This window comes from Lepidochelys kempii, chromosome 9 (genome assembly GCF_965140285.1).
Source record: "Lepidochelys kempii isolate rLepKem1 chromosome 9, rLepKem1.hap1, whole genome shotgun sequence".
Taxonomy (NCBI): Eukaryota; Metazoa; Chordata; order Testudines; family Cheloniidae; genus Lepidochelys; species Lepidochelys kempii.
Window position 1 is genome coordinate 48,419,499 of NC_136388.1, and position 25,148 is coordinate 48,444,646.

Below are 25,148 nucleotides of genomic sequence, written 5' to 3' on the forward strand. Positions count from 1 at the left end.
CAGAGGCTTATTTTTCCATGCCAGAACTTTGCCATTTGTTTGACCCTTCTTACATGTTTTTCAGCATTTTGGCATATTTTGTCAGAGGTTCAGTGAATGTTGTTGTTTTGCTTCACCACAGACTTGCAGTGCTACTTACTTTCTGCTGGTTGTTTTGGAGCCCTCTCTTGGTCTTTTGCTGTCTTCTTCCTCAGTGCTCCAATGTGTGTTTCTCTCAATGCTTTCTACTTTTTAGGATTTTATCTGCTGTCTCAGTCCCTGTGGAGGAAGGAAAGTAGCTCAGCAGTTCATGAGGTGGAAAGATTTCAGTCAAGGACGATGTGCTTGCAGGTGCCACCTAGAGCTATCATGTTTCATAGGGAAGACTCAAATCCCTCCTGGAGGAATTACAAAGAGGCTCTCAAAGTCTGGTTCTTCTTTGAATGATGGTACCTATTGTATTCCACTGAGGGCTACGCATGCATACCATGCACCCAGAGTCAGAGAATTTGGAAGTACTGTCTGTTGGTCAGTACATGTGCCCTGGCTCACCTCATGTTTCCATCTGAGGGGGTAAAGGGTGGGGTGGACCCTTTGTCTCTCCAGTACCTTCTTATCACCACATGGTCCAGTCAGAACTTTCAGTGTCCTCATCTCTGACACACTTCTAAAAAAGGATATTTGTAAATAGTTTTTAGATATTTTTATAGCAGTTTTACCACTTTTATATTCTTCTTAGTTTAAGAATTTATAGTTTTAGCAATTGCTTTAGATAGACTTTAGGGTTTTCACTCTCTTGCCCTTCCCCCCCGTTCCCCATATGGGTACTGGAGTATGGCCAGAACTCCAGGCTTCAAACTCTGTGCCTCCTGCCCACAATCCTTCTCAGTCAGTGACAACAGCCAATGCTGCCTCTACTGCCTGGGAGAAACTCACATTGCAGCCAGCTGCAGTGTTTGCCACTCCTTCCCCAGCCACACCCGAGAAGGCCAGGCACTTCACCTCTGGAAGCATCTCATGGCGCTTGCCATGTGACTGCACTTAGACCCAGGCCGGGAACCTCCTCTGTACATCGGTCTGATTCAGGGAGGTGTGCGCCTCCCACTACTACGTCCAACTCTGATGCTGGCGGAACCAATCCCACAGATCCCATGGCAGGGCCTATTCGGGAGATGATGAAGCACTCCCATAAGCATAGGACATAACCTTCCTCCAAATCCAAGATGGACACTCCCTTCACCAGCTTGGCCCAAGGAGACAGAGTTCGTTCCAAGTCCCACAGGCATGAGAAAAAGATCCCATAAACAATGGGATCCAGAGAGATCTGGAGCCACAGCTGCACCTCAAGATGTCTTTGCCTTGCTGGATCCGGAGTCTCCCCCTCCATCAGGTCCCTCCACTTCCAAAGAGATCATATCCCCACCATGGGATATGCATGTGACACTGGGTCCCTCACCCTTTGCTCCTATGCTCTACACTCTCCCATTGGCTCTGATAGTACTGTCATTGGAATCAGAGTCTGCCTTTTCCTCTTCTGATGAGTCAGAACTGGGGGAAGAACCACCCTTACCATACTACTCCTGTGCATGATCACGGAGACCAGCATGTCCATGCAACAACTGCTTCCTCATCTATTCCAAAGCCACTGGTATCCCATCCTATGGGGACCCCCACAATCTCAGGCGGATCCAGCCTGTTGGTCATATTGAGTACCATCACCTGCTTTCCCCCTTGAATGGTCATTCCAGCAGGGACATGGATGTTATGGTGGAAGACGAACTTTCTAGCCCAGTCCCAGCGGTTCCACCGGAACTAGCAAGATTCCCTTCTTTTTAATCAAATGGAGCAGTTGCTATATCATCCCCTCCCCACCTGATGACTTCAGACAATTCCAGGAGCTTCTGCAGAGAGTTGCAGGGTGCTCTTGGTCAGTGGCGAACATCAACACTGCTTCTATTGCTTCGGAGAAGCCCACATTGCATCCAGGGGCAGTATCTGCCAGTCCTTCCCTAGCCATACCTGAGAGGGCTGAGCTGTTCTCCGGAAGCACATTATGGAAGTCACCATGAGGCCTCCCTCAAACCCAAGCTGGCCAGGGGATCCCCCCTGTACATCGGCCTGAAACAGCCAGGAGCACGCCTCCTGCTACTGAATCTGGATCTGGTACCAGCGGACTATGGACCCCACGCCAGGACCTAGTTGGGAGGTGAGGAAGCATGCCCATAAACGTGGCTTTAAATCGTCCTTGAAACTGAAGAAAGGGGATGCTCCTTCCATGAGTTCGAGTCATGGAGAGGGAACGCGCTCTAAAGCACATAAACACAAGACGAAGTCTCACAAGCAATGGGATCCAGCGATCCCGCATACCAGACTGCAGGTACTGTAGACATCAGCATCCCATAAAGTGCGGAACCCATCCACTCTGGGGAAGTCCACTGTTCCACCATTGGTGCTGTGTAAGGAGAGGGCACCCTTAACACCAGGGAGATCAGGAAAAGCACTTGAATACCAAGACATCTTCAAAGAACCAAGATCGCTACGCTTGCTGGGAACCTGCACCTCTTGGGAGACTATTTCTCCCACTCATGACGTCACCATTACGAGACCCCTTACCTCCTGTTCCGATGGTTTCCACACCTCTGATGGAACCGGAGTCCGCTTTTTCATCCTTGGAAAAGTCAGACAATGGGCAAGGACCATCCATCCCCTACCACCAGTACAGGTACTCCAGAAGACCATCTACATCGTGTCAATATCTTCCATATCCACCACGGGGCCCGCCACAACATCCTCCAGATCCAGCATACTGGCCCTGTGGGGGGCCCTAGTCCCAATACTCCCCCTCACCCCCCAAACACGTCCGGTCCCCAAGGGAAATTTCACCTGCCTCCCCATTAAGGGAGCCTTCGAATAGATGATCAGAGCCGATGCTGGAAGAGGAGCCTCTTAGCACAGTTCCAACGGTGCCACGGAACTGGAGAGATTTTCTTCTTCCTCACCAGATGAGGCAGTAACCTCAGCGTCCCCTTTGCCTCCAGATGACTTCAGAAAATTCCAGGACTTCCTCTGTAGAGTGGCAGGGGAGCTTCATATCCCCATAGAGGAAATCCAGGTTACACAACATAAACACCTGGATACCGTTCATTCATCTGCAGCAGCTTCAGCTGCTTTGCCAATCAATGATGCCATCCTCAAGCCAGCTAGGACAGTATGGCATACATTGGCCACAGGCACGCCTATCCCCAAAGCGGGGTTCCAGCTAAGGGGTCTGAGTGCCCCCCCAATTCAGTTGTAGTCCAGCAACACCCACTTTGCACACCATGCAACAAGAGGGCAAGAAGTTGGACCTTTCAGGCTGCAAGGTCTCTTCCTTGGCCAGCCTTCAATTCAGGATTTCAAAACCATTAGGCTTTACTAGCTAAATATGATTTCCTGAATTATAGCAAACTGGAGTAATTTACTGGAAAACTTCCACAGCAAGACCGAGCTCACTTCCAGGTGATCACGGAGGAAGGAAAACTGGTGGCAAGAACAACACTTCAGTCAACGGTGGACATGGTGGATACATTTTCCAGGTCTATGGCTTTGGGCATAGCCATGTGGAGGGAGTCATTGCTCCACTCCCTTGGTTTCCCTAGGGAGGTACAGAACACCATCAAAGATCTCCATTTTGATGAATTTTATCTTTTTAATCAGAAAATGGATGATTCACTTCAGACCCTCAAGGATTCCAGAGTTACCCTACATTTGCTGGATATTTATACACCTGCCCTGAAGAATAGGTTCCGCTGCCCACACAATGCTACAAGTCCTCCCAGTTTTTCCATCAGAGACCTTGTGAGCTTCCACAGAAGCAGTAGAAGACAGAGATCCTGACCCCAGGACCACCTTCACAGCCTTCCTCCATACAGGTGCAACCCCTAGCTAAAAGATATTTCTGGAATATTCTCAAAAGCCAGCAACCATGCCTACCACCATGCGACCACCCTTCCGCCTTCCCTTTTCCCCCAAGCTTAAATGTAATAACAATGGACAAATGGGTGCTAAATGTCATCCACCATGGGTATGTGATTGAGTTCATCACACTACCTCATCTACAGCCCCCCCCGATCACTCCTCAGGGATCACACTTATGACAGCAACTTCACCCAAGAGGTGAGCTCCTTATTGCAGTGAAGAGTGATAGAGTGAGTTCCTGTGGAATATCAGGGCAAAAAGTTCTAATCAGCTTACTTCCTGATATCCAAGAACAATGGCGGATGGAGACCAATTCTGGATCTGCAGTTCCACAAGTCCAAGTTTCTTATGGTCACACTAACAGCGGTCATCCCATCCTAGAAAAAGGCATGTGGTTGTCTCTTGATATGCAAGATGCCTTCACATTGATGTCCATTTGGCGCATAGACCGTTCCTGAGGTTCATGGTCGGCTCGCCCCATTTCCATTAGTGCTCTTCCATTTGGACTCTCTACCATTCCCAGAGTCTTCACCAGGGTCTTCACTGAGGTTTTTCCATTCTGTGCACTGAATAAGGCAGTGTCTTGTGGGAAAAAAACATACACAATGATGTAATTAAAGACTGTATCTTAATGCACGTACCTGGGGAGAGGGGATGAATTAAGGTTGCACAGGCGACCAGAATTGTGGCATTTCACAGCTTTTATCTGCTTGACTTTGCAGTCTTAATGTTCTTTTAGGTTTTTGTGTGCATATTTGATTTGTATAGAGAGAATATATTATTTTAGTGTTGGCTGCCAGATAGTAATTGTAGAGTGTGCAGCTTTCTTCTTCAATACTAACAAGTTATATGAAAATAAAAGTTTCACATCTGCTTATTTACATTGCACATTTCAGTCTGCTGTGAGAGAGGAGTCCTAAGGGAATAATAGCATTTTGATCACATAATTAAAGGCTGTATCAAAATGCATATGCACAAGGAAGCAGACTTAAAGCTCCACAGAAACTTTAACTTTGCTATTGCCTGACTTTTGAGCATTTAATTCTGAAACCTTCAAGTTTCATAGGGTTGTTTTGATGGAATACATAATCACAGATATTATGGAGAGACGGCAGTCGCTCTATAGTTAACGCTGCCACTGAGTTTATATTTTACATGTGGTCCTTTCACTTCTGAGGATAACAAAGCACTTGCAAACTGTATGTGCAGTGCCATTGAAATGCAGCGATGTCTGAGATGATGAGGTTGGGAGGATAGTAAAGGAGAGGTGACTGATCACACTGAACTGAAGGTTTCACACTCTCACTCCTACCATGTAATGGTGACTAAAAAGTGGGACTAGAAAACTGGTTGTGTGCCCAGTGCAGTCAATAGTAAAGTTCCCATTGCTTCAGTGGTGCAGGATCCAGCCCTAAGAGAAAGGGAAATCCATATGCACAAGAGAAAATCATGTGTGTTTTCCTTTTTGTAGAATACAAATTCTGTGTATAAAATAGGATTGAATGGGAAGCATTTGTAATATAGAGTATAAATGTTTTCTCTTTTTTCAGGACAGTGGTGACTACCCTCTTACCATGCCTGGGCCACAATGGAAAAAATTTCGATCAAACTTTTGTGAGTTCATTGGAGTGCTGATTCGACAGTGTCAGTATAGCATCATTTATGATGAATATATGATGGATACAGTGATCTCTCTTCTGACTGGTTTGTCGGATTCCCAGGTCCGAGCTTTCAGGCATACCAGTACTCTTGCTGGTAAGTAAGCACAAAGGGGAGAATTTTCCATATACTTATTGGCCTAAGTCTTTCCCCACTGAATTCAAAGGACGTTTTACCATTGACTTAAATGGAAACAGAATAAGACCTACACGAAGTGCTTTTGGAAATTGCACTCAAATTCTAAATATCACACATATTTTAATTGTACTAAAGTTCAGTTTTCCTAATTAAACACATGTACATTAAACTATAATATAAAAAGTAGGAATTATTCAGAAGTATGTTTAAATATTAATAGACAATTGAGTTGTTTTCTGTTTCATATTTTTCAATGCAGTGGCTTATATTTATACAGCCTAATGTATAGCTTTCCAATTCTTTTGGCATCTTTGATGTTTTAAAACATCATTTTTATTGAATGAATGTATTGTTTGAGAAAAATCCTTGACTGTCAGTCCGAAAACTGAAATGCTCTGCTTACCTCCCAGCCATATACAGTACAGGCAGTAGTAGTGCAAACTGTTACTGATGGTTCCCCGCAATGTGCCACGAACCGGTCCAGAAAGCTCACTTCGTGTCTCTGAAGGTTGCCACTTACAGTGAAGGCAGCTTTCTGACATAGACTCTTGTCCACAAAGGACTGAATTGAGATGAAGTCATTTCACACCCACCATTGACCAACATTCAGTTCTTCTTCGAGTGATGGTCCATATTGTATTAAGAACATAAGAACTGCCATAGTGGGTCAGACCAAAGATCCATCTAGCCCAGTATCCTGTCTTCCAACAGTGGCCAATGCCAGATGCCTCAGAGGGAATGAACAGAACAGGTAATCAAGTGATCCATCCCCTGTCGCCCATTCCCAGCTTCTGGCAAACAGAGGCTAGGGACACCATCCCTGCCCATCCTGGACCTATCCTCCATGAACTTACCTAGTTCTTTTTTGAACTCTGTTATAGTCTTGGCCTTCACAACATCCTCTGGCAAGGCGTTCCACAGGTTGACTGTGTGTTGTGCGAAAAAATACTTTCTTTAAAACTGCTGCCTGTTAATTTCATTTGGTGCCGTAGTTCTTATGTTGTGAGAAGGAGTAAATAACACTTCCTTATTTACTTTCTCGAAACCAGTCATGATTTTATAGACCTGTATCATATCCCCCTTTAGTCATCTCTTTTCCATGCTGAAAAGTCCCAGTCTTATTAATCGCTCCTCATATGGAAGCCGTTCCATACCCCTAATAATTTTTGTTGCCCTTTTCTGAACCTTTTCCAATATATCTTTTTTGAGATGGGGCAACCACATCTGCACGCAGTATTCAAGATGTAGGCATACCATGGATTTATATAGAGGAAATATTATGTTTTCTGTCGTCTTATCTATCCCTTTCTTAATGATTCCCAGTGTTCTGTTAGCTTTTTTGACTGCTGCTGCACATTGAGTGGATGTTTTCAAAGAACTATCCACAATGACTGTAAGATCTTTTTCTTGAGGGGTAAGAGCTAATTTAGACCCCATCATTTTATATGTTTAGTTGGGATTATGTTTTCCAATATGCATTACTTTGCATTTATCAACATTGAATTCATCTGCCATTTTGTTGCTCAGTCACCCAGTTTTGTGAGATTCCTTTGTAACTCTTTGCAGTCTGCTTTGGACTTAACTAACGTGTAGTTTTGTATCATCTTCAAATTTGCCACTTCAGTGTTCTCCCCTTTTTCCAGATAATTTATGAATATGTTGATCTGTACTGGTCCCAGTACAGACCCCTAGGGGACACCACTATTTACTTCTCTCCATCCTGAAAACTGACCATTTATTCCTACTCTGTTTCCTATCTTTTAACCAGTTACTGGTCCATGAGAGGACCTTCCCTCTTATCCTATGACTGCTTACTTTGCTTAAGAGCCTTTGGTGAGGGACCTTGTCAAAGGCTTTCTGAAAATCTAAGTACACTATATCCACTGGATCACTCTTGTCCACATGGTTGTTGACCCCCTCAAAAGACTCTAGTAGATTAGTGAGGCATGATTTCCCTTTACAAAAAAACATGTTGACTCTTCCTCAATAAATCATGTTCATCTATGTGTCTGATGATTCTGTTCTTTACTATAGTTTCAACCAGTTTGCCCAGTACTAAAGGTAGGCTTACTGGCCTGTAATTGCTGGGATCGCCTCTGGCGCCTTTTTAAAAAATTGGTGTCACATTAGCTATCCTCCAGTCATCTGGTACAGAAGCTGATTTAAATGATAGGTTACACATCACACTGATTAGTTCTTCAGTTTCACATTTGAGTACCTTCAGAACTCTTCGGTGAATACCATCTGGTCCTGGTGACTTATTAATGTTAAGTTTATCAATTTTGCTCCAAAACCACCTATAATGACACCTCAATCTGGGAAAGTTCCTCAGAATTCATTTAGTTTCTCCTCAATGGCCTTATCATCCTTGAGTGCTTCTTTAGTATCTTGATTGTCCAGTGTCCCCATTGGTTGTTTAGCAGGCTTCCTGCTTCTGATGTACGTAAATTTTTTTTTTTGCTGTTACTTGTGGAATCCACTGAGGGTTATATGCATGCACCATGCGTCCAGAGCTGGAGGTTTTGAAAGTAGTAGCATCTCTTGGTCCAAGCATGTGCCCTTGCTCCACCTCATGGTTTCGTCCGAGGTGATAAAGGCCAGGGTGGACCGACCACCCCTCAGTTCCTTCTCACTGCTTCCCTTCCTCTCTCCCTTCCTTCCCCCGGGACTATGGCCAGGATTCCATGCTTTAAAAGCTGTGTTTCTTGCCCGTGCTCCTTCTCTGTGAGTGAAGAACACCAGCGGTTCCTCTACTGCCGGGGCAAGGCACACATGGTGGCACTTTGCACCATCTGTAAGTCCTTCCTGCCCAGGATGAGGGAAGCCCGTGAGCTCTGCCTTTGCAAATATCTAATGGAGGAAGCAATGAGGCCCTGGGTGCACTAGGATCTAGGCCCAGGAAACCCCCCTGTACAGCAGCCACCACTGGCAGTGAGCACCCCTCTGAGCACCGCACATGCCTTGGAACCAGCGGTACTGAAGACTAAGAACAAGTCCCGACATGAGAGCAGAAGACAGTCTCATGGGCATAAGAGCAGGTCCCCGCAGTGGACTGCTCCCAAGCACAGTGTTTCCTCCCTGAGCTGATCCACGTTGGGTGAGACGTTGCTCACAGAACCGGCTGGAGTGGATTCCCCAGATGGAAGGTAAGGCCAGGCGCAAATGGGATCCGATGGGGATCACACCACACAAACAACCAGAACACTCACTGGTACATGCACCATCCACTATGCTGGTGCCCACATGCCTGCCATACAGGCTGGCCCACCAGACACCCGCCAGGCCCCTTCAGCATCTCCACTGGGGCTCCATGGACCCCTGGCCACTCAGAGACATTCTTGACAGCGGAGGAGTTAATCCTCCCATCCCTGCAATCTCTCCAGCTTTCTGTTCACCTGCAACATTCCTACTCCTAAGGATGAGCCCCTTCTGCTGCTGACAGAGAAGCCCGTCTCTGACTCATCACAGCACTCTGGTATGAACAGTCTTTTGAATCTGAGGAATTCTCAGAGCTGGACCAGTCATTTTCCTTGATGTTGCACCAGAGTCTTGGATATATGACCCAGACTTTCCTCCCCTCTGGCATATGACCCTACAAAAGGGGCCTGGTACTGTGTCCCATGGACCCCTCTTTTTGGCTGTACTGGGGACCCTGGGATCCCTGCCACAGACACCATGTACTATCTCAGGCTGCTAGCTCCACCGGTCCCGCCTGGTGTATCCTCGTCACCAGATGAGGTGATCATCCCTTTCCTGCTCTCTCTGCCGGATCATCACTGACAATACAGGACTTGTTGCAGAGAGTAGCGGCAGACCTGGGAACCCCATTGGAGGACATTCAGGACCCACAACATTGACTCCTGGACATCCTCCAACCCCACGGTGGCCATCCTGGAACTGGTGTGGGCCGTGTGGCACACACCAGCCACGTGTGCCCCCACACTTATGTGGGTGAAGAGGAGATACTTTGTGCCAGCTAAGGGGGCAGATTTCTTGTTCCCCACCCATTCCCCAGCTCCCTTGTTGTCCAAGTGGATACAGAAGTCCACTCCTTCAGACGAAACAACTAAGAGGCTGGATCTGCTGGGCAAGAAAGTCTGTTCTTCTGTGGGCCTACGATTTCACATTGCCAATTTCCAGGTTCTTCTAGCCAAGTATGACTAATAACTACAATAGGCTAGCAGAGTTCAAGGACAAGATCCCTCTGGAACACCAGGAGCAATTCCAGGCACTGATAGACAGAGGGAGGTTGGTCCTCCAGGCAGCAGTACTTTGATGCGTGCGGGACTGGGTGGGCAAAAAAACAGACTGTGGTCATTTGCAGGAAAACGCTAAGTCTCTCGTCAGTTTGTCAAATAGAATTTCAGCAATGTAAAGCAAAAAAAAATTTTTTTTTTTAAATAAAGGTTTTAATACTTACATTTAAGTGAGGGCTAGAAAGAGATTTCATGTCTATTATAACAGGAGTTAAAGTATTTTTTTTACATGGTTTAAGCATGAGTTGTTTTATTCTTTTAGTGGTAAATATGTCGATTTCTATTTTTTTTATATATATATATTAACCGATGATGTTGGGTTTTTTTTAGTATCATGGGGGAATCTCTTTTCAAGGATTTGCAAGATCTTAAGGTTTTTGTGGGTGGTAACAGGATAAAAATGCAAGAAAAAATGCGGGAGTGGGTATTTTGGGGTGGGACGGGAGCGGGATTAAAAAAATAGTCCTGTGCAGGGCTTTACTTCAGCTCTCTTGAACAGAGTTGTTATTCATATTCATTTTCCCTAGTGTGTCAGGATCAACACAGACAGTTTTCAATGGAGAAAGGAAAGTTATTTCCAGTAACTGGACTTCTCCAAGTATATTGATTCTGTAGAGCCACACTCACTTACTCACTTGCTCTCCTTCCCCAGCCGGGAATTTTAATGTTACTCTGAATATTTGGGAAGGAACAATGAGGGTTGTTTTTTATATACTCTCAGTTCTAATGTTTGGATCAGTGAGGGGGATGGGTGTGACCTTGATGGGAACTGTTTTCCAGATGGTTCTGTATCCATGTGTCAAGGGTTGCTCACGTCCCGTGAGTGTGAATCTGCAGAGGCAATATGCTTGAGCTTCAGTTACAGGTGAGTAACGTTCCTTTATCTTCCACTCTTTACAGCTATGAAGCTTATGACTGCTCTTGTGAATGTTGCCTTAAACCTGAGTATTCACCAGGATAATACACAGAGGCAGTATGAAGCTGAGAGAAACAAAATGATTGGTAAGAGAGCTAATGAAAGATTGGAGCTGCTGCTTCAAAAAAGGAAAGAGGTAAGTCAAAGAACCAAAGCTATTTTCCTAGTTATATCATTCACTGTTCTGAAAACCTGTAAAAGAATATCTAATTCACAAGTTATTTCCTGAAAAAAATGTAGCCTTTTATAGTATTTATAATTTTGAAAATATGAGTGTGTTTTTTGTTCATAGTGCAAATTTTCAAATTAGTGTATAGTCAGCCTCTTGTCTACAAAGGGGAGCAAATCAATCAAGTACACCAAACAGATTTTTGAAATTTAAATTATTCATGTTTTCTTGTTCTGTACTTGGGGAGAGAGTTTGGTTTTGTGGTTCAAGCACAATATTAGGAAGCAAGAGAGGAGTTCTGTCAAAGAATTTCTCTGTGGTCTCGAGCATATTACTTAGGGCTACATCATCAAGTGTTGGGTTTACACACACAGCTAAGATTGTAAGCAATAGCGCTTCTGCACATATAGAATGATGGCTATTTTCTAAGATTAATGTACTTGATGAGGAAGGCAGAAAATTAGTCCAGAATTGTGCATAGCATGCAGATTTTCGCTAAACATAGAAAAATGAGATTTTGAAGCGGATTCTGTGCTCCATCCAACTGTATTGTCTGCTTCTCCCTTCCCCCAGCACAACTGTAGCTCAGAGAGTGACATTACTTCTTTTTGCACTTTGAAAGAACACCAAACTAAGGGGATATTAAAGTCACTTGGTAAATGCCAGTCTGGTACTAGGTGAGAAAAAAAACATTACAGGGATGATGTAATTATCCAAAAATGGAGTATTAGATCCCAGGAAATTCAGAGTTAAGTTTGCACTTAAAAGAAATCAAAATATGATAAGTACAGAAGTGCACAGATAAGTCACCCAAACAACTTTAACTGTACCCTGTAGTGATGCCATGCAAAAATTACATGATTATGATAAAGGCATTTTAGTGTTTGTTGTCTTAGATTAGATAAAATTGATTTAAAAAAATAGTTTTAAAATAATTTCCCCCTCATGATATCACTACAGTGCAGAGTTAAGGTTGATTGGGTGCCTTAACTGTGCATATATTTTGGATTTTTTGAAGTGTAATCTTTAAGCTGAATTTTATTAATTTATAATGCTTGGGTTTGGGATATATATAGCTTCCCTGTGATGTTTTTACCCCTTTTCATAGATTTGAAGATCATAAGGTTCTATTGTGATCATCTAGTCTGAGCTCCTGTATAACATGGGCTATAGAAATTCTCCAAAATAATTCCTACAGCATATCTCAGAAAAACATCCAATCTTGATTTAAAAATTGTCTGTGATGGAGAATCACCACTAACCTTGCAAAATTCAGTAGTTAATTACTCTCACTATTAAAAATTTACTCCTTATTTCCTGTCTAATTTTGTCTAACTTCAACTTCCAGCCATTGGATGATGTTATACCTTCCTCTGGTAGACTGAAGAGCCCATTATTAAATATCTGTTCTCCCCTGTAATCAAGTCACCCCTTAAACTTCTCTTTGTTAAATTAAATAGATTGAGCTCTTTGCGTCTATCACTATAAAGAATTTTTTCAAATCCTTTAATCATTCTTGTGGCTCTTCTCTTGAATTGTGGACACCAGAACTGGACACCGTATTCCAGCACTGATCACACCAGTGCGAAAATAGAGACAAAATAATGTGACTACTACTGCTTGAGATTCCCCTGTTTATCCATCCAAGGATTACATTAGCTTTTTTGGCCACAGAGTCTCACTGGGAGCTTTTATTCAGGTGATTATCCACTACAACCCCTATATCTTTTTCAGAGTCGCTGTGTTCCATGATACAGTCCCCCATTGTGTAAGTATATGTAGTTGGGATTATTTTTTCCAGTGTGCATAACATTTATAAGTGCAAAGAAGAATTTCATGTGCCATTTTATTGCCCAGTCACCCAGTTTTGTGAGATCCCTCTGTAACTCTTCACAGTCAGCTTTGGACTTTACTATCTTAAATAATTATGGATCATCTGCAAACTTGTCTTTGCACTGTTCACTTCCTTTTTCCAGATCCTTTTATGAATATGTTGAACAGCAAAGGTCCCATTACAGATCGTTGGGAAACCTGGCTATTTATATTTCTCCATTGAGAAAACTGACCATTTATTTCTACCCTATTTTTCCTATCTTTTAGCCAGTTACTGATCCACGAGAGGAACTTCCCTCTTATACCTTGACTACCTAGTTTTCTTAAGTGCCTATAGCTCTGTCAAAGGCTTTCTGAAAATCCAAGTACACTGTATCCACTGGATCACCCTTATCCACATTTTTGTTGACACCCTCAATGAACTCTAATAGATTGGTGATGCATCTTTTCCCTATACAAAAGTGGTGTTGACTCTTCCCCAACAAATCGTGTTTGTCTGTGTGTCTGATAATTCTGTTTACTATAGTTTCTACCATTTTGCTTGGTACTGAAATTTCGTTCATCAGCCTATAATTGCCAGTATCCCCTTTGGAGCCCTTTTAACAAAATTAGTGTTACATTAGTTCCCTTCCAGGTATCTGGTATGGAGGCTTGTTTCAGTGATAGGTTGCATACTACAGTTAATAGCTCTGCAATTTTTATATTTGAGTTCCTTCAGAACTTGTGGGTGAATACCATCTGGTCCTGGTGACTTATTACTGTTTAATTTATCAATTTGTTCTAAAATCTCTTCTACTGACACATCAGTATGGGACTGTACTTCCGATTTGTTGCCCAAAAAGAAGCTGTTTCTGCTTCTCTCTCTCTCTTTATCTTCTTGCCAGCTTGTCAGTTCTCACCGATGTCCTGGCCTATTCATTTAACCCCTCTATCCTTTTCTAAATCCAGGGTCCTCTAATATTTAGTATCCTCCTTTTTGGTCCTAGGCTTTAGCCTTGGGAAGCGTAAGCTGTTCTTAATCTGACTGGAGCCAAGTAGGGTGTATTTCCCTGTAAACAGATTCCAAGGACTCTTATCTGTATCATAATTTTACGTTTCCTTCTTAGTTCCTTTAATACAGTAGCTCTCAACTGTTCCAGACTACTGTACCCCTTTCAGGAATCTGATTTGTCTTGCATACGCTCAAGTTTCACCTCACTTAAAAACTACTGGCTTACAAAATCAGATATAAAAATACAAAAGTGTCACAGCACACTGTTACTGAAAAATTGCTTACTTTCTCATTTTTACTATATAATTATAAAATAAATCAATTGGAATATAAATATTATACTTACATTTCAGTGTACAGTATATAGAGCAGTATAAAGTCTGTATGAAATTTTAGTTTGTACTGACTTCTCTAGTTCTTTTTAATGCAGCCTGTTGTAAGACTAGGCAAATCTCTAGATGAGTTAATGTACTCCCTAGAAGACCTCTGCATACCCCCAGGGATATGTGTACCCCTGGTTGAGAACCACTGTTTTAACAACCCCTTTTAATCTAATTCCATATCAAACAATCCATGTTAAACAATTACATAGAAGGGCACACTGTACTTCTTAGAAATAATACAGATATTTCCCAGTTCATCAGCCTGTTGTTTAGATCATTCTGGGCAAAGAAAAGACTGACACAGATGTTAAATTTCTCAAAGGAACCATTTTAAAATTAAATGTAATTCATAAATTCATTAATGGATTTACTTGTAAATTCAGAGAAAATTTATTCTGGACTCAAGTTTATGGGGAAACTCAACTTAGCCTTAACTATGGAACTGCAACTCCTGCCTCCATAATAGGTATACAAGAAACAGGTAACATTTTACCACTTCTACAGGAATGCATGACAAACCTGTCAAAAAGATGATGGCCACGTGAGATGCATGACACTTGGCAGGCCTATGAGGTACTAGTGTTCGTTGGTGAAGAGAATAGGGATCTGTACAGGGTTTGTATGGACCACAAACCCTACTATCTGTATTTCTAATAGTTACTATTACCATTACTATTACCTATCTCTTCCTAATAACTGGGATCCCCACCTACACAAGAGGTTACTGTGACATCATCTGGACTGAGGGTCCCAACTATAGGATCTTTTCCCTCTGCTCCAGCTTGATGTTCTTTTTCCTTGAGACTTTCATCCTCCTCAACAGCACAGAGGCAGTTAAAGTGAGGGTGAGATTGCTCTGCTGTAGCCCTGAAAGTCTCCTCTATATATACCTCTCCAGTTCAGCCACTCAGGTCTCAAGAGTCTGTACTTGGTCTCTGAGGGGAATGAGCCAGGAACACAAAAGGCAATAAGAAGAGGCTCTTTAAATGCATTAGGAGCAAAAGAAAGACGAAGGAAAGTATAGGTCCTCTACTTAGCAGGGAAGGAAAGCTAATTATTGATGTCATCAAGAAAGTCAAAGTGTTTAATGCCTATTTTGTTTCAGTCTTCACTAAAGAGGCTAACGGTGACTAGATACTCAACACAATTAATATTAACAACAAGGGGGAAAATAGGGAAAGAACAGGGTAAAGAATATTTAGATAAGTTAGATGTATTCAAGTTGGTGGGGCCTGATGACATTCATCCTAGGGTACTTAAGAAACTAGCTAAAGCAATCTTGGAACTATTAGTAATTATCTTTGAGAACTCCTGGAGGATGGGTGAGGTCTCAGAAGAATGGAGATGGGTAAGCATAGTACCTTTCTTTAAAAAGGAGAACAAAGGAATAAGAGATCAGTCAGCCTAACTTTGATATCTGGAAAGATACTGGAACAAACTATTAATCAGTTTGTAAGCACCTAGAGAATAATAGGGTTATAAGGAATAGCCAGCATGGATTTGTCAGGAACAAATCGTGTCAAACTAACCTAATTTCCTTCTTTGACGGGGTTACTGGGCGGGGGGGAAATAGATGTGATATATCTTGATTTTATTTCAGAGTAGCAGCCATGTTAGTCTGTATCCGCAAAAAGAAAAGGAGTACTTGTGGCACCTTAGAGACTAACAAATTTATTTGAGCTCAGATAAATTTGTTAGTCTCTAAGGTGCCACAAGTTCTCCTTTTCTTTTATCTTGATTTTAGTAATGCTTTGGGCACAATCCCACATGACGACATCCTCATAAGCAAACTAGGTCTAGATGAAATTGCTATTAGGTGGGTGCAAAATTGATTGAAATACTGTGCTCAAAGAGTAAGTATCAATGGTTCACTGTCAGACTGGGTGGGCATATCTAGTGGAGTCTCACAGGGGTCAGTCCTTGGTCCAGTACTATTCAATATTTTCATTAATGCTTGGATAATGGAGTGGAGAGTATGCTTATAAAATTTGCAGATGGCACCAATCTGGGAGGGATTGCAAGGACTTCGGAGTACAGGATGAGTATTCAAACTAACCTTGACAAATTGAAGAATTGGTCTTAATTTAGCAAGATTAAATACAGTAGAGACAAAAGCAAAATGCTACATTTAAGAAGAAAAAAATTAAATGCACAAGTACAAAATTGGAAATAACTCTTTAGGTAGCAGTACTGCTGAAAAAGATCTGGGTTCCATTGGATCATGAATTGAATATGAGTGAACATTGTGATGTAACTGCAGAACTGGAATGTTGCATGTAAGATATAGGAGTAATTGTCCTGCTCTACTTGGTACTGGTGAGGCCTCAGCTAGAGTACTGTGCCCAGTAAGGATAGATGTGGATGGAATGGAGAGAATCCAGAAGACAGCAACAAAAACAAAAGATTTAGAAAACCTGACCTATGAGGAAAGATTAAAAAAACTGTTTGTTTAATCCTGAGAAAAGAAGACGAGGGGAGGGAGGAGCCTGTCTTCAAATGTATTAAGTTCTGTTAGAAAGAGAACGGTGATCAGTTATTCTCCAGGTCACTGAAAGTAGGGCAAAAACTAATAGGTTGGCTCTGCAGCAAGGGTGATTTATGTTAGATATTAAGAAAAATCTTTCTAACTCTAAGGATAGTTAAGCACTGGAATAGGCTCCCAAGGCAGGACATTTTAAAAAAAAACAGGTTGGACAAATACCTGTCAGGGATGGTCTAGGTCAGGAGTTCTTAACCTTCATTGCACCGTGACCCCCTTCCAACAACAAATTTACTACATGACCATGGGGGAGGGCCACAGCCCAAGCCCCACTGCCCTGGATGGGGGTGGAGCTTAGGCTTCAGCTTCAGATCTGGGTCCCAGCGAAGTCTAATAGTGGCTGTAGTGACCCCATTAAAATGGGGTTGCGATCCACTTTGGGGTCCCGATCCACAGTTTGAGAACCGCTGGTCTAGGTTTATTTGGTGCTGCCACAGCACAGGGGTTTGGAATTAATTCCAGCCCTACATTTCTGTGATTCTATGAATTGGCATGTCAGACCTTTTAAAGCTTTTTGGGCTGTCTGCTGAGTAAGGAAGACAACACTGCACTGGTTTGCACTTGATCCATATTTGTAAGGTTTTCTTTGCAACCAAAAGGACTGGAAACCTAAGCCAAAATTTTTAAGCCTCGGTGCCTAAAATTAAGCACTTCAGTCTATATTTAGGAACCTAAATAAAAGTGTCCTGATATCAAAAGACACCCAGCGTCTTCAGCCTAAATTGACTTCAGAGGTGCTCAGCACCTCTGAAAACTGGGCCACTTTAATTTGGGTCTAACTTTAGGCAACCAGGTTTTTAAATGTATGAATATATAGATTCTGGATTACATTTGTGCAACATTGGGTAGATTCTCTATCAAATTCCATGGACTTGAAAACTTAGAATACACAAGGCTCTGAAAATATCTCTGCTAAATAGCCCCCTTCTCTCTTGATGCATCTGCACCAATGAGATGGTCGTGAGCTCCTGTTAACCCTTACTGCTGTGTTTTGTCCCTGCCAGGCTTGTTGGCTTCTCTCTCTTGTCCCTCTACTTGCTCCCTTGTGATCCGCTAGCCAGAATTTTCAAAGGAGGTATTTAGTGAACAGGCATGAGGTGGCTAAAGGGTCAGCCAGTGACCATATGAATGTCTGTTCACAAGGACATTGTGCTTTAAAGATTCCTGAGAGGAGCCAGAGGTAGTAGGGCACACCAGCATGCCCAAATGATTGACAGATATTCAAAACATGGGTGCCAGTTTGGCAGGCTACTTAGGGATATGTTGCTGTGCCCATACCTGCCAGTGTAGCATGTGCTGATAGATCATTAAGATGCAGATTCACCTGCACATAGAAAATCACCTGCTACAGAGTTGGACATGCTACCAACAAGCCTGATAGCGTTGCCTTATCTGTTTTGGTGATGGTCCCAAAAAATAGCAAGGAGAAGGTTCAGTTCCTCAGTAAGAAATGTTGGTGCAGGAACCAAGGCTTCTAGAGATTTGCTCTGTAAGATGAACACTGATCAGAAAAAAATAATTGACCGCGTCAGTGCTATGGATAGGCCCTGGAGGATTATGAGGAGATCAGGGATGACAGAGGGACTTGCATGTACATTCCATATGACCATAAAGAGTTGTGAATGGTGAAGGGCTATCTAGCTAAGTTGAGGAAGAACAGCAGATAACTCAGTAGGTGGTCTAGACCATCATAACAAAGTCATGCAGGAGATTGCTGGTCTGGACACATTAGCAGTGAGCAGCTAGGTATTTTTTAATGCATCACTGACTGGTTTTGTGACCAAAACAAAAAGATTAGAGGCTTTTCTGATGTCCTGTTGGTGTCCCAGTGTCTGTGTTTGCCAGTTCATTTCTTATTGACCAAGTGATCTTTATTGCTCCTTTGGTTTTCATGTGTTGGCAGTTTCTGCCAGTCCACAACTTGCTATCTTACTAGATCCTTTAGCTAGCTGAGGCGTCTGATGGATGGAGATTCTTACCTGGCCAACACTCCGTCTGGGGGAATTACCTGGGGGTGGAGACTGATCTGGTAATTTATAAGTAGATTCTGTATTTCCTCCTGGATATGAGAGAGGAACATCCAGAACTGGGCCAAGAGAGATGGCAGGCACAAGGGAGATGCTTTCTTTTACTCATGCCAGTGTCATGGCTGATGGTGCGGAAGCCCTGACAATGGAAAATAATATACAAATCTCAAATTTCATCAACGGTTGGCTCAGAACATAGTCTCTCATCAGCCCTTAACCATGTTGAGATGGCAGAGACCAACATGTGGGCTCACGGGGGCATCCCACCTCAGGCTATCCCACCTCTGTGACTCAGCATCAACAGCACTAGTTGTGAAAGGGGCCAGTGCCCTGCTGTGCTTCCACTTGCTACTGCTGCTCAGCACAGTGGCCAGCTATTGTGGGTCCATTCTCAGCTAATCTCAGAGCCACTGTGGAAAACACTCAGAAAAAAAGGAGGAGTGAACCCTCCATTCTGTCCCGTGACCTACCCCATTGAATCTTGTACATTGTAGCTCATTTTCCCATTTGAACAGAATGTCTGTGTATTGCTTTGTGCTCTTTTTCTGTACTCACAAGAACAGCCATACTATCTAGCTCTGTATCCTGTCTTCCAACAGTGGCCAATGCCAGGTGCCCCAGAGGGAATGAACAGAACAGGTAATCATCAAGTGATCCATCCCCTGGTGCCCATTCCCAGCTTCAGGCAAACAGAGGCTAGGGACACCATCTCTGCCCATCCTGGTTAGTAGCTATTGATGGACCTATCCTCCATGAACTTATCTAGTTCTTTTTTGAACCCTGTTATAGTCATGGTCTTCACAACATCCTCTGGCAAGGAGTTCCACAGGTTGACTGTGCGTTGTGCGAAAAAATACTTTTTTTTCTTTTGTTTTAAACCTGCTGCCCTGTTAATTTCATTTGGTGCCCCCTAGTTCTTATGTTATGAGAAGGAGTAAATGACACTTCCTTATTTACTTTTTCCAAACCAGTCATGATTTTATAGACCTCTGTCATATCCCCCTTAGTTGTCTCTTTTTCACGCTGAAAAGTCCCAGTTTTATTAATCTCTTCTCATATGGAAGCCATTCCATACCCCTAATAATTTTTGTTGCCCTTTCCTGAACCTTTTCCAATTCCAACATATCTTTTTTGAGATGGGGCAACCACATCTGCACACAGTATTCAAGATGTGGGCATACCATGGATTTATATAGAGGAAATATTATGTTTTCTGTCTTCTTATCTATCCCTTTCTTAATGATTCCCAGTGTTCTGTTAGCTTTTTTGACTGCTGCTGCACATTGAGTGGATGTTTTCAAAGAACTATCCACAATGACTGTAAGATCTTTTTCTTGAGGGGTAAGAGCTAATTTAGACCCCATCATTTTGTATGTTGAGTTGGGATTATGTTTTCCAATATGCATTGCTTTGCATTTATCAACATTGAATTTCATCTGCCATTTTGTTGCTCAGTCACCCAGTTTTGTGAGATTCCTTTGTAACTCTTTGCAATCTGCTTTGGACTTAACTATCATGAGTAGTCTTGTATCATCTGCAAATTTTGCCACTTCAGTGTTCTCCCCTTTTTCCAGATAATTTATGAATATGTTGATCTGTACTGGTCCCAGCACAGACCCGTAGGGGACACCACTATTTACCTCTCTCCATTCTGAGAATTGACCATTTATTCCTACCCTATGTTACTGCCTCCCCCATATTATTTATAAACTTCAATCTTGTATCCTTAACTTTTCTTTGATACTGTCATGGGGTCCACTTACCGTTGATGGTGCCTCCTCCTGGGGATTAGCTCTGTCAGGTGTCGCCTTCCTCTGGTGGTGTCCCTACCTATTGTCCTTTCTCACTCCCAGGCCCATCTCCCTCTGGGAACCACAGCCTCCTCTTCATGACTCAGCGTTCCTTCCAGGTCACTATGTAGTTCCCCCTTGCGTGCCCCACAAAGTATTTCCAAAACAAATTTTCCCGGCCAGTCCACTTTCCTTTGCCTGGTCTATGCCATGTGCTCAGGGGCTGTTAAGGGAACCAGGGCCCGCCTTCTACCCTGGCTTCCAGCTCAGGGGCCCTCCAGTCAGCAGCTAAGGCCTGCATTGTCCTACCTTTCTGCTTTCCCCCTGAGCCTTTTCTACCTTCCTGGTTCCCCCCTGGTTTGCCAGCCTCCCAGTTCCCTTCTCCAAGGGAGTTACTGCAGCCTACTTCCTACAGCCCCCTTCTGCTTTCAGGGCTTTATACTGTTCCTGTCTAGATAAGCCTCCCTATTTCATCAATTCCCTGTCCCCTGGCTCCTCCTTCAGGTGCAGCCTGGACAGTTAGATAGGCCCAATAACCCCTTCCAATCTTGTGTGGGGTGAACACTCCATCACAAATACTTACCTCATTTCTGCGTAAATTAACAGTTCATTTCAGAATTCCTCCTTGGGTTCCAATTCTTCCTCAGAGTGGACAGGGCTCTGTGCTCATCTTTATCCTCATTGTCCTTCTCTTCTTCTGCCTCATCTAGGTTGACTCCAGCCATATATTTCTGTTCATGTGACTGACTGTCTGGGTCTTGTGCCTCAGCTGCTGCTTCTTTAGTATAGGATATGAGGTCAGCAAAGGCAGTGCTGATTGAAAACTAGCACAGCCTATGCCTTTGCGGATTCATGTGCTTAATCGTCTAATTTGTGTGTCTAAATTGGCTTGAGTTCGAAAATACTGTGTTGCCTATCCTTGAAGCCATGCCCACAATCCTGTCCTTTTGTGTATACTCATCCTTTTGTACAGGGGCTGTATGTGCCCAACTATCCCTTTTGCACTTATCCCTTGCTTGCACTGTGGAATAAAACGTGCCTATGGGGATCTGTGTGCGCATTTTTTTGAAAATTTAGCCCTTAACTTCTGTGTACCTCAGTTTTTCCATGTATAAGGTGGTGTATAATGATTTCTCTCCTCTCAGGGAAGTAGGGCTGCCAACCCTCCAGGATTGTCCTGGAGCCTCCAGGAATTAAATATTAATCTTTAATTAAAGATTATGTCATGTGATGAAACCTCCGGGAATACGTCCAACCAAAATTGGCAACCCTAAAGTGTGAGGCTTAACTATTCATTTGTACAAATTACATTGAGATCTTCACATGGAAGGTAGTATAGAAATGCTAAGAATTATAAATGAAATCACTTGTTGAAATTATCTGGTCTGTGCTATGCAGGCGGTCAGACTAAATTATGATAATGTTCCCTTCTGGCCTTCGTATGTTGAATCTATGAAAAAAATGTTAATTATTATATATATATCTGTGCAATCTGTACTGGCAATCCAGTACAAAGCCACAATATAGAAGACATGAAATATTTTCATTCCTGCACTTTGTAGTGTTATACTTTGATATTAAGAAATGCTGTGAATGATAAAAAGGAAGAGTTAATGCCTTTTTTGATGGAACAGTTATGATTTTGTGTGGTAAAGGCAGTTATGCCTTGAAAAAGGACTATGTAAAACGGGCACCTTCTTTCTCAGCAGATCTGTTCTTTTTGTGTAATCTGGGTCATATTTACTTAATTTAGTGACAAAAGTAAGATTTTACTGTTTTTTCGTGTTAGGCCTGGTCTACATACAATTTTTGTATTGGTGTAATTCTATCAATTGAGGGATACTTTTTTAGTTGTGGTTATACAGGAGCAATCCAGAGTGGATGCAGTTATACTGGTATAAATGTGCTTATACAAATGTAGCTTATTCCTCTTTCCATATGGGAATAAGATGTAGTGACATAAACATATTTATACCATTATAACTGTATTGACATTTGGGAGAGGAGGAGATAGGCCACTTTATCTATAGTTTTGTATGTAGAGAAGCCCTAAGTCATGCAAAGCCAACACAGCTGAAACTGAGTGAGCTGGATTTTATTCACTTTTGCACATGATCAGTAGAATTACTTACTAATTTCCAGTTAGTTACACCTGTAAATCCCAATTGGAAACACCAGAGTTATACAGGTGTAATTGGAAGACATAATTTGTCAGTAGATTTAATAGTAGTAATGGTGACATGCAAGATATTAATAATTCATTTGAACTCTTCCCTGGGATGAGTTTTCAGAACAGGAACTCAGAAAAGCAATTCTTTTACTTGTAAAATCAGCATATTTGATACAGAAATCAATAAGGGAGAATAAACATGAATCCCCATTATGCCATTTTTTAAAGAGTCTGTTTTTACAGTAGATCTTCACATTAGGGCACAAGGCTGGGTGTCAGGGGACTAGCCCCAACTCTAAGCACCTAGGTGCCAATTCTAGAAAGTTTCCCTATTCAGTAAAGCAATTAAGCATATACCTAACATTAAGCATGTGCATTGAAGTCAGTGGCAGTTAAGCACATACTTAAAGTCAAGCAGATGCTTTAATGCTTTCCTGAATTGGGGCCACAAGTTTGAAAAATTTATTCTTTTAAATTCATAATTAGGCCTTGTAAGTTTTTAAGGCCCGGCTTGACAAAGCCCTGTCTGGGATGATTTAGTTGGTGTTGGTCCTGCTTTGAGCAGGGGATTGGACTAGATGACCTCCTGAGGTCTCTTCCAATCCTAATATTCTGTCATTCTATGATTTCCAGAGATGCTGAGCACCTGCAGATCCATTTACTTAAATGAAGATTGAAGGTGGTCAGCAGAATTGGGCACTTAATCTCTCCTTGCCTCAATTTTCTTTGCAAAAAAGGGGGCTCATACTTAGTCAAAGGGTTGCTTCTCAGTCTAAATTCATTAATGTTTGTAGAATGTGTTAACTTCCTTCCATGAAGGCACTATATATGTATAAAATGTTTTTATTTATACCTATTGGGAAGAAGAGAAATGCAAATTATAATACCTTTGAATGAAGCATACTTCTCAAATCAAGTAGTATAATGTTTCAGGATGCTAATACTATAAATTATCAGGATGCCAGTCTGAAATATTAGTGATCTTTTATTTCTTTTTTGCAGCTGCAAGAAAACCAAGATGAAATCGAAAATATGATGAACTCTATTTTTAAGGGCATATTTGTTCATAGATACCGGTAAGAGAATGAGCATTGTAGAGGGCCTTATTTGCTGAATTCAATAAAAATTTATGTTGATTTTCTTGTGGTGTAACATTCTAGGTCCTCCTGAAACAAAACTAAAACCATTATAATCTTTTAAGTTAAGAAAGAGAATTTAGGTGTCTCCCTTTTTTACCCAAATAAATAAGATACCCAGACAACCTTAATTTGGTCCTAAGTAACACCATAGGGGAGAAAAAATGAAAAAAATGAATCCACTGTTAAAAAGCCGTTTCAGCTAAGGTGGGACCACAAAGACTGAAATGCCATAATAATAATAATAAGCATATGGTTATTTCATGTTGTACAGAGCAAAAAAGTTAATTGGGTGCCTTCACTATCCATTTAAATGCCTTAACATTTTGGATGTCTTCTAAGTTTAACCTTAACTCTAAATTTCCTGGATTTGTAATTCTTGTTTTAGCTACAATTGCAAACATTATTATAGTGATTTTTGTCCTTAAATTACTGATGTGTACTCTCCATCTTAATTCCAATTTAACAATGTTTTTACTTGGGAATTTGGGGGAAACTTTAAATAAGTTTTAGAGCCAGAAAAACCAGCAGGTTCTGGCAGCTTTGTGCTAATTTGGAGCAGTGCAAATCAATTAATTTACAATGGCTAGTTAAAATTAATTTATGACTGCTTCACATCACAGATAGTGCAAAGCAGCTGGAGCATACTGGTGAATTTGTTCCTTATTTTACAACTGATTGCTTGGCTTATTTATGTAAGATAAGATAATATGTTAACATTGTAATTAATTGTTTAAAAACATGTAAACTTGCGAAGTAAGCTTCCAGGATATGAAACTGTGGAATTCAACTGTTTTAGTCATAAAGAAACATGTTGTTCAACTTTAAAATTTTGCAAAAGGAAAAGGAGTACTTGTGACACCTTAGAGACTAACAAATTTATTTGAGCATAAGCTTTTGTGAGCTACAGCTCACTTCATCGGATGCATTTTGGTCATCTGTGAAAGCCTTGAGGCAGACTGGGCAAAAAGAGAACAGTGGGTGGGTAACAGTAGGGCTGCCTGGGGGGTGTGAACAGAAATATGTGGGGATGTTAGGAAGTTCATAGAATCATAGAATAACAGAGTTGGAAGGGACCTCTGGAGACCATCTAGTCCAACCCCCTGCCCAGAGCAGGACCAATCCCAACTAAATCATCCCAGCCAGGGCTGTGTCAAGCCTGACTTCAAAAACTTCTAAGGAAGGGGATTCCACCACCTCCCTAG

At 42.1% G+C, this 25,148-nt stretch overlaps 1 protein-coding gene across 11 annotated transcripts in view; it reads left to right on the forward strand.

Annotated features, from left to right (window-relative positions):
* STAG1 (STAG1 cohesin complex component) overlaps nucleotides 1-25,148 on the forward strand; it is a 380,321-nt gene that overhangs the window by 149,611 nt on the left and 205,562 nt on the right. For 9 of the 11 annotated variants that reach the window (XM_073360216.2, XM_073360219.2, XM_073360217.2 and 6 more), the window contains 3 exons: nucleotides 5,487-5,691; nucleotides 10,890-11,041; nucleotides 23,810-23,883. In XM_073360216.2, coding sequence (XP_073216317.1) covers nucleotides 5,487-5,691; nucleotides 10,890-11,041; nucleotides 23,810-23,883 — 431 coding nt within the window. The remainder of the gene's footprint in view (nucleotides 1-5,486; nucleotides 5,692-10,889; nucleotides 11,042-23,809; nucleotides 23,884-25,148) is intronic. The other 2 variants (XM_073360223.2, XM_073360225.2) reach the window with 2 other exon arrangements.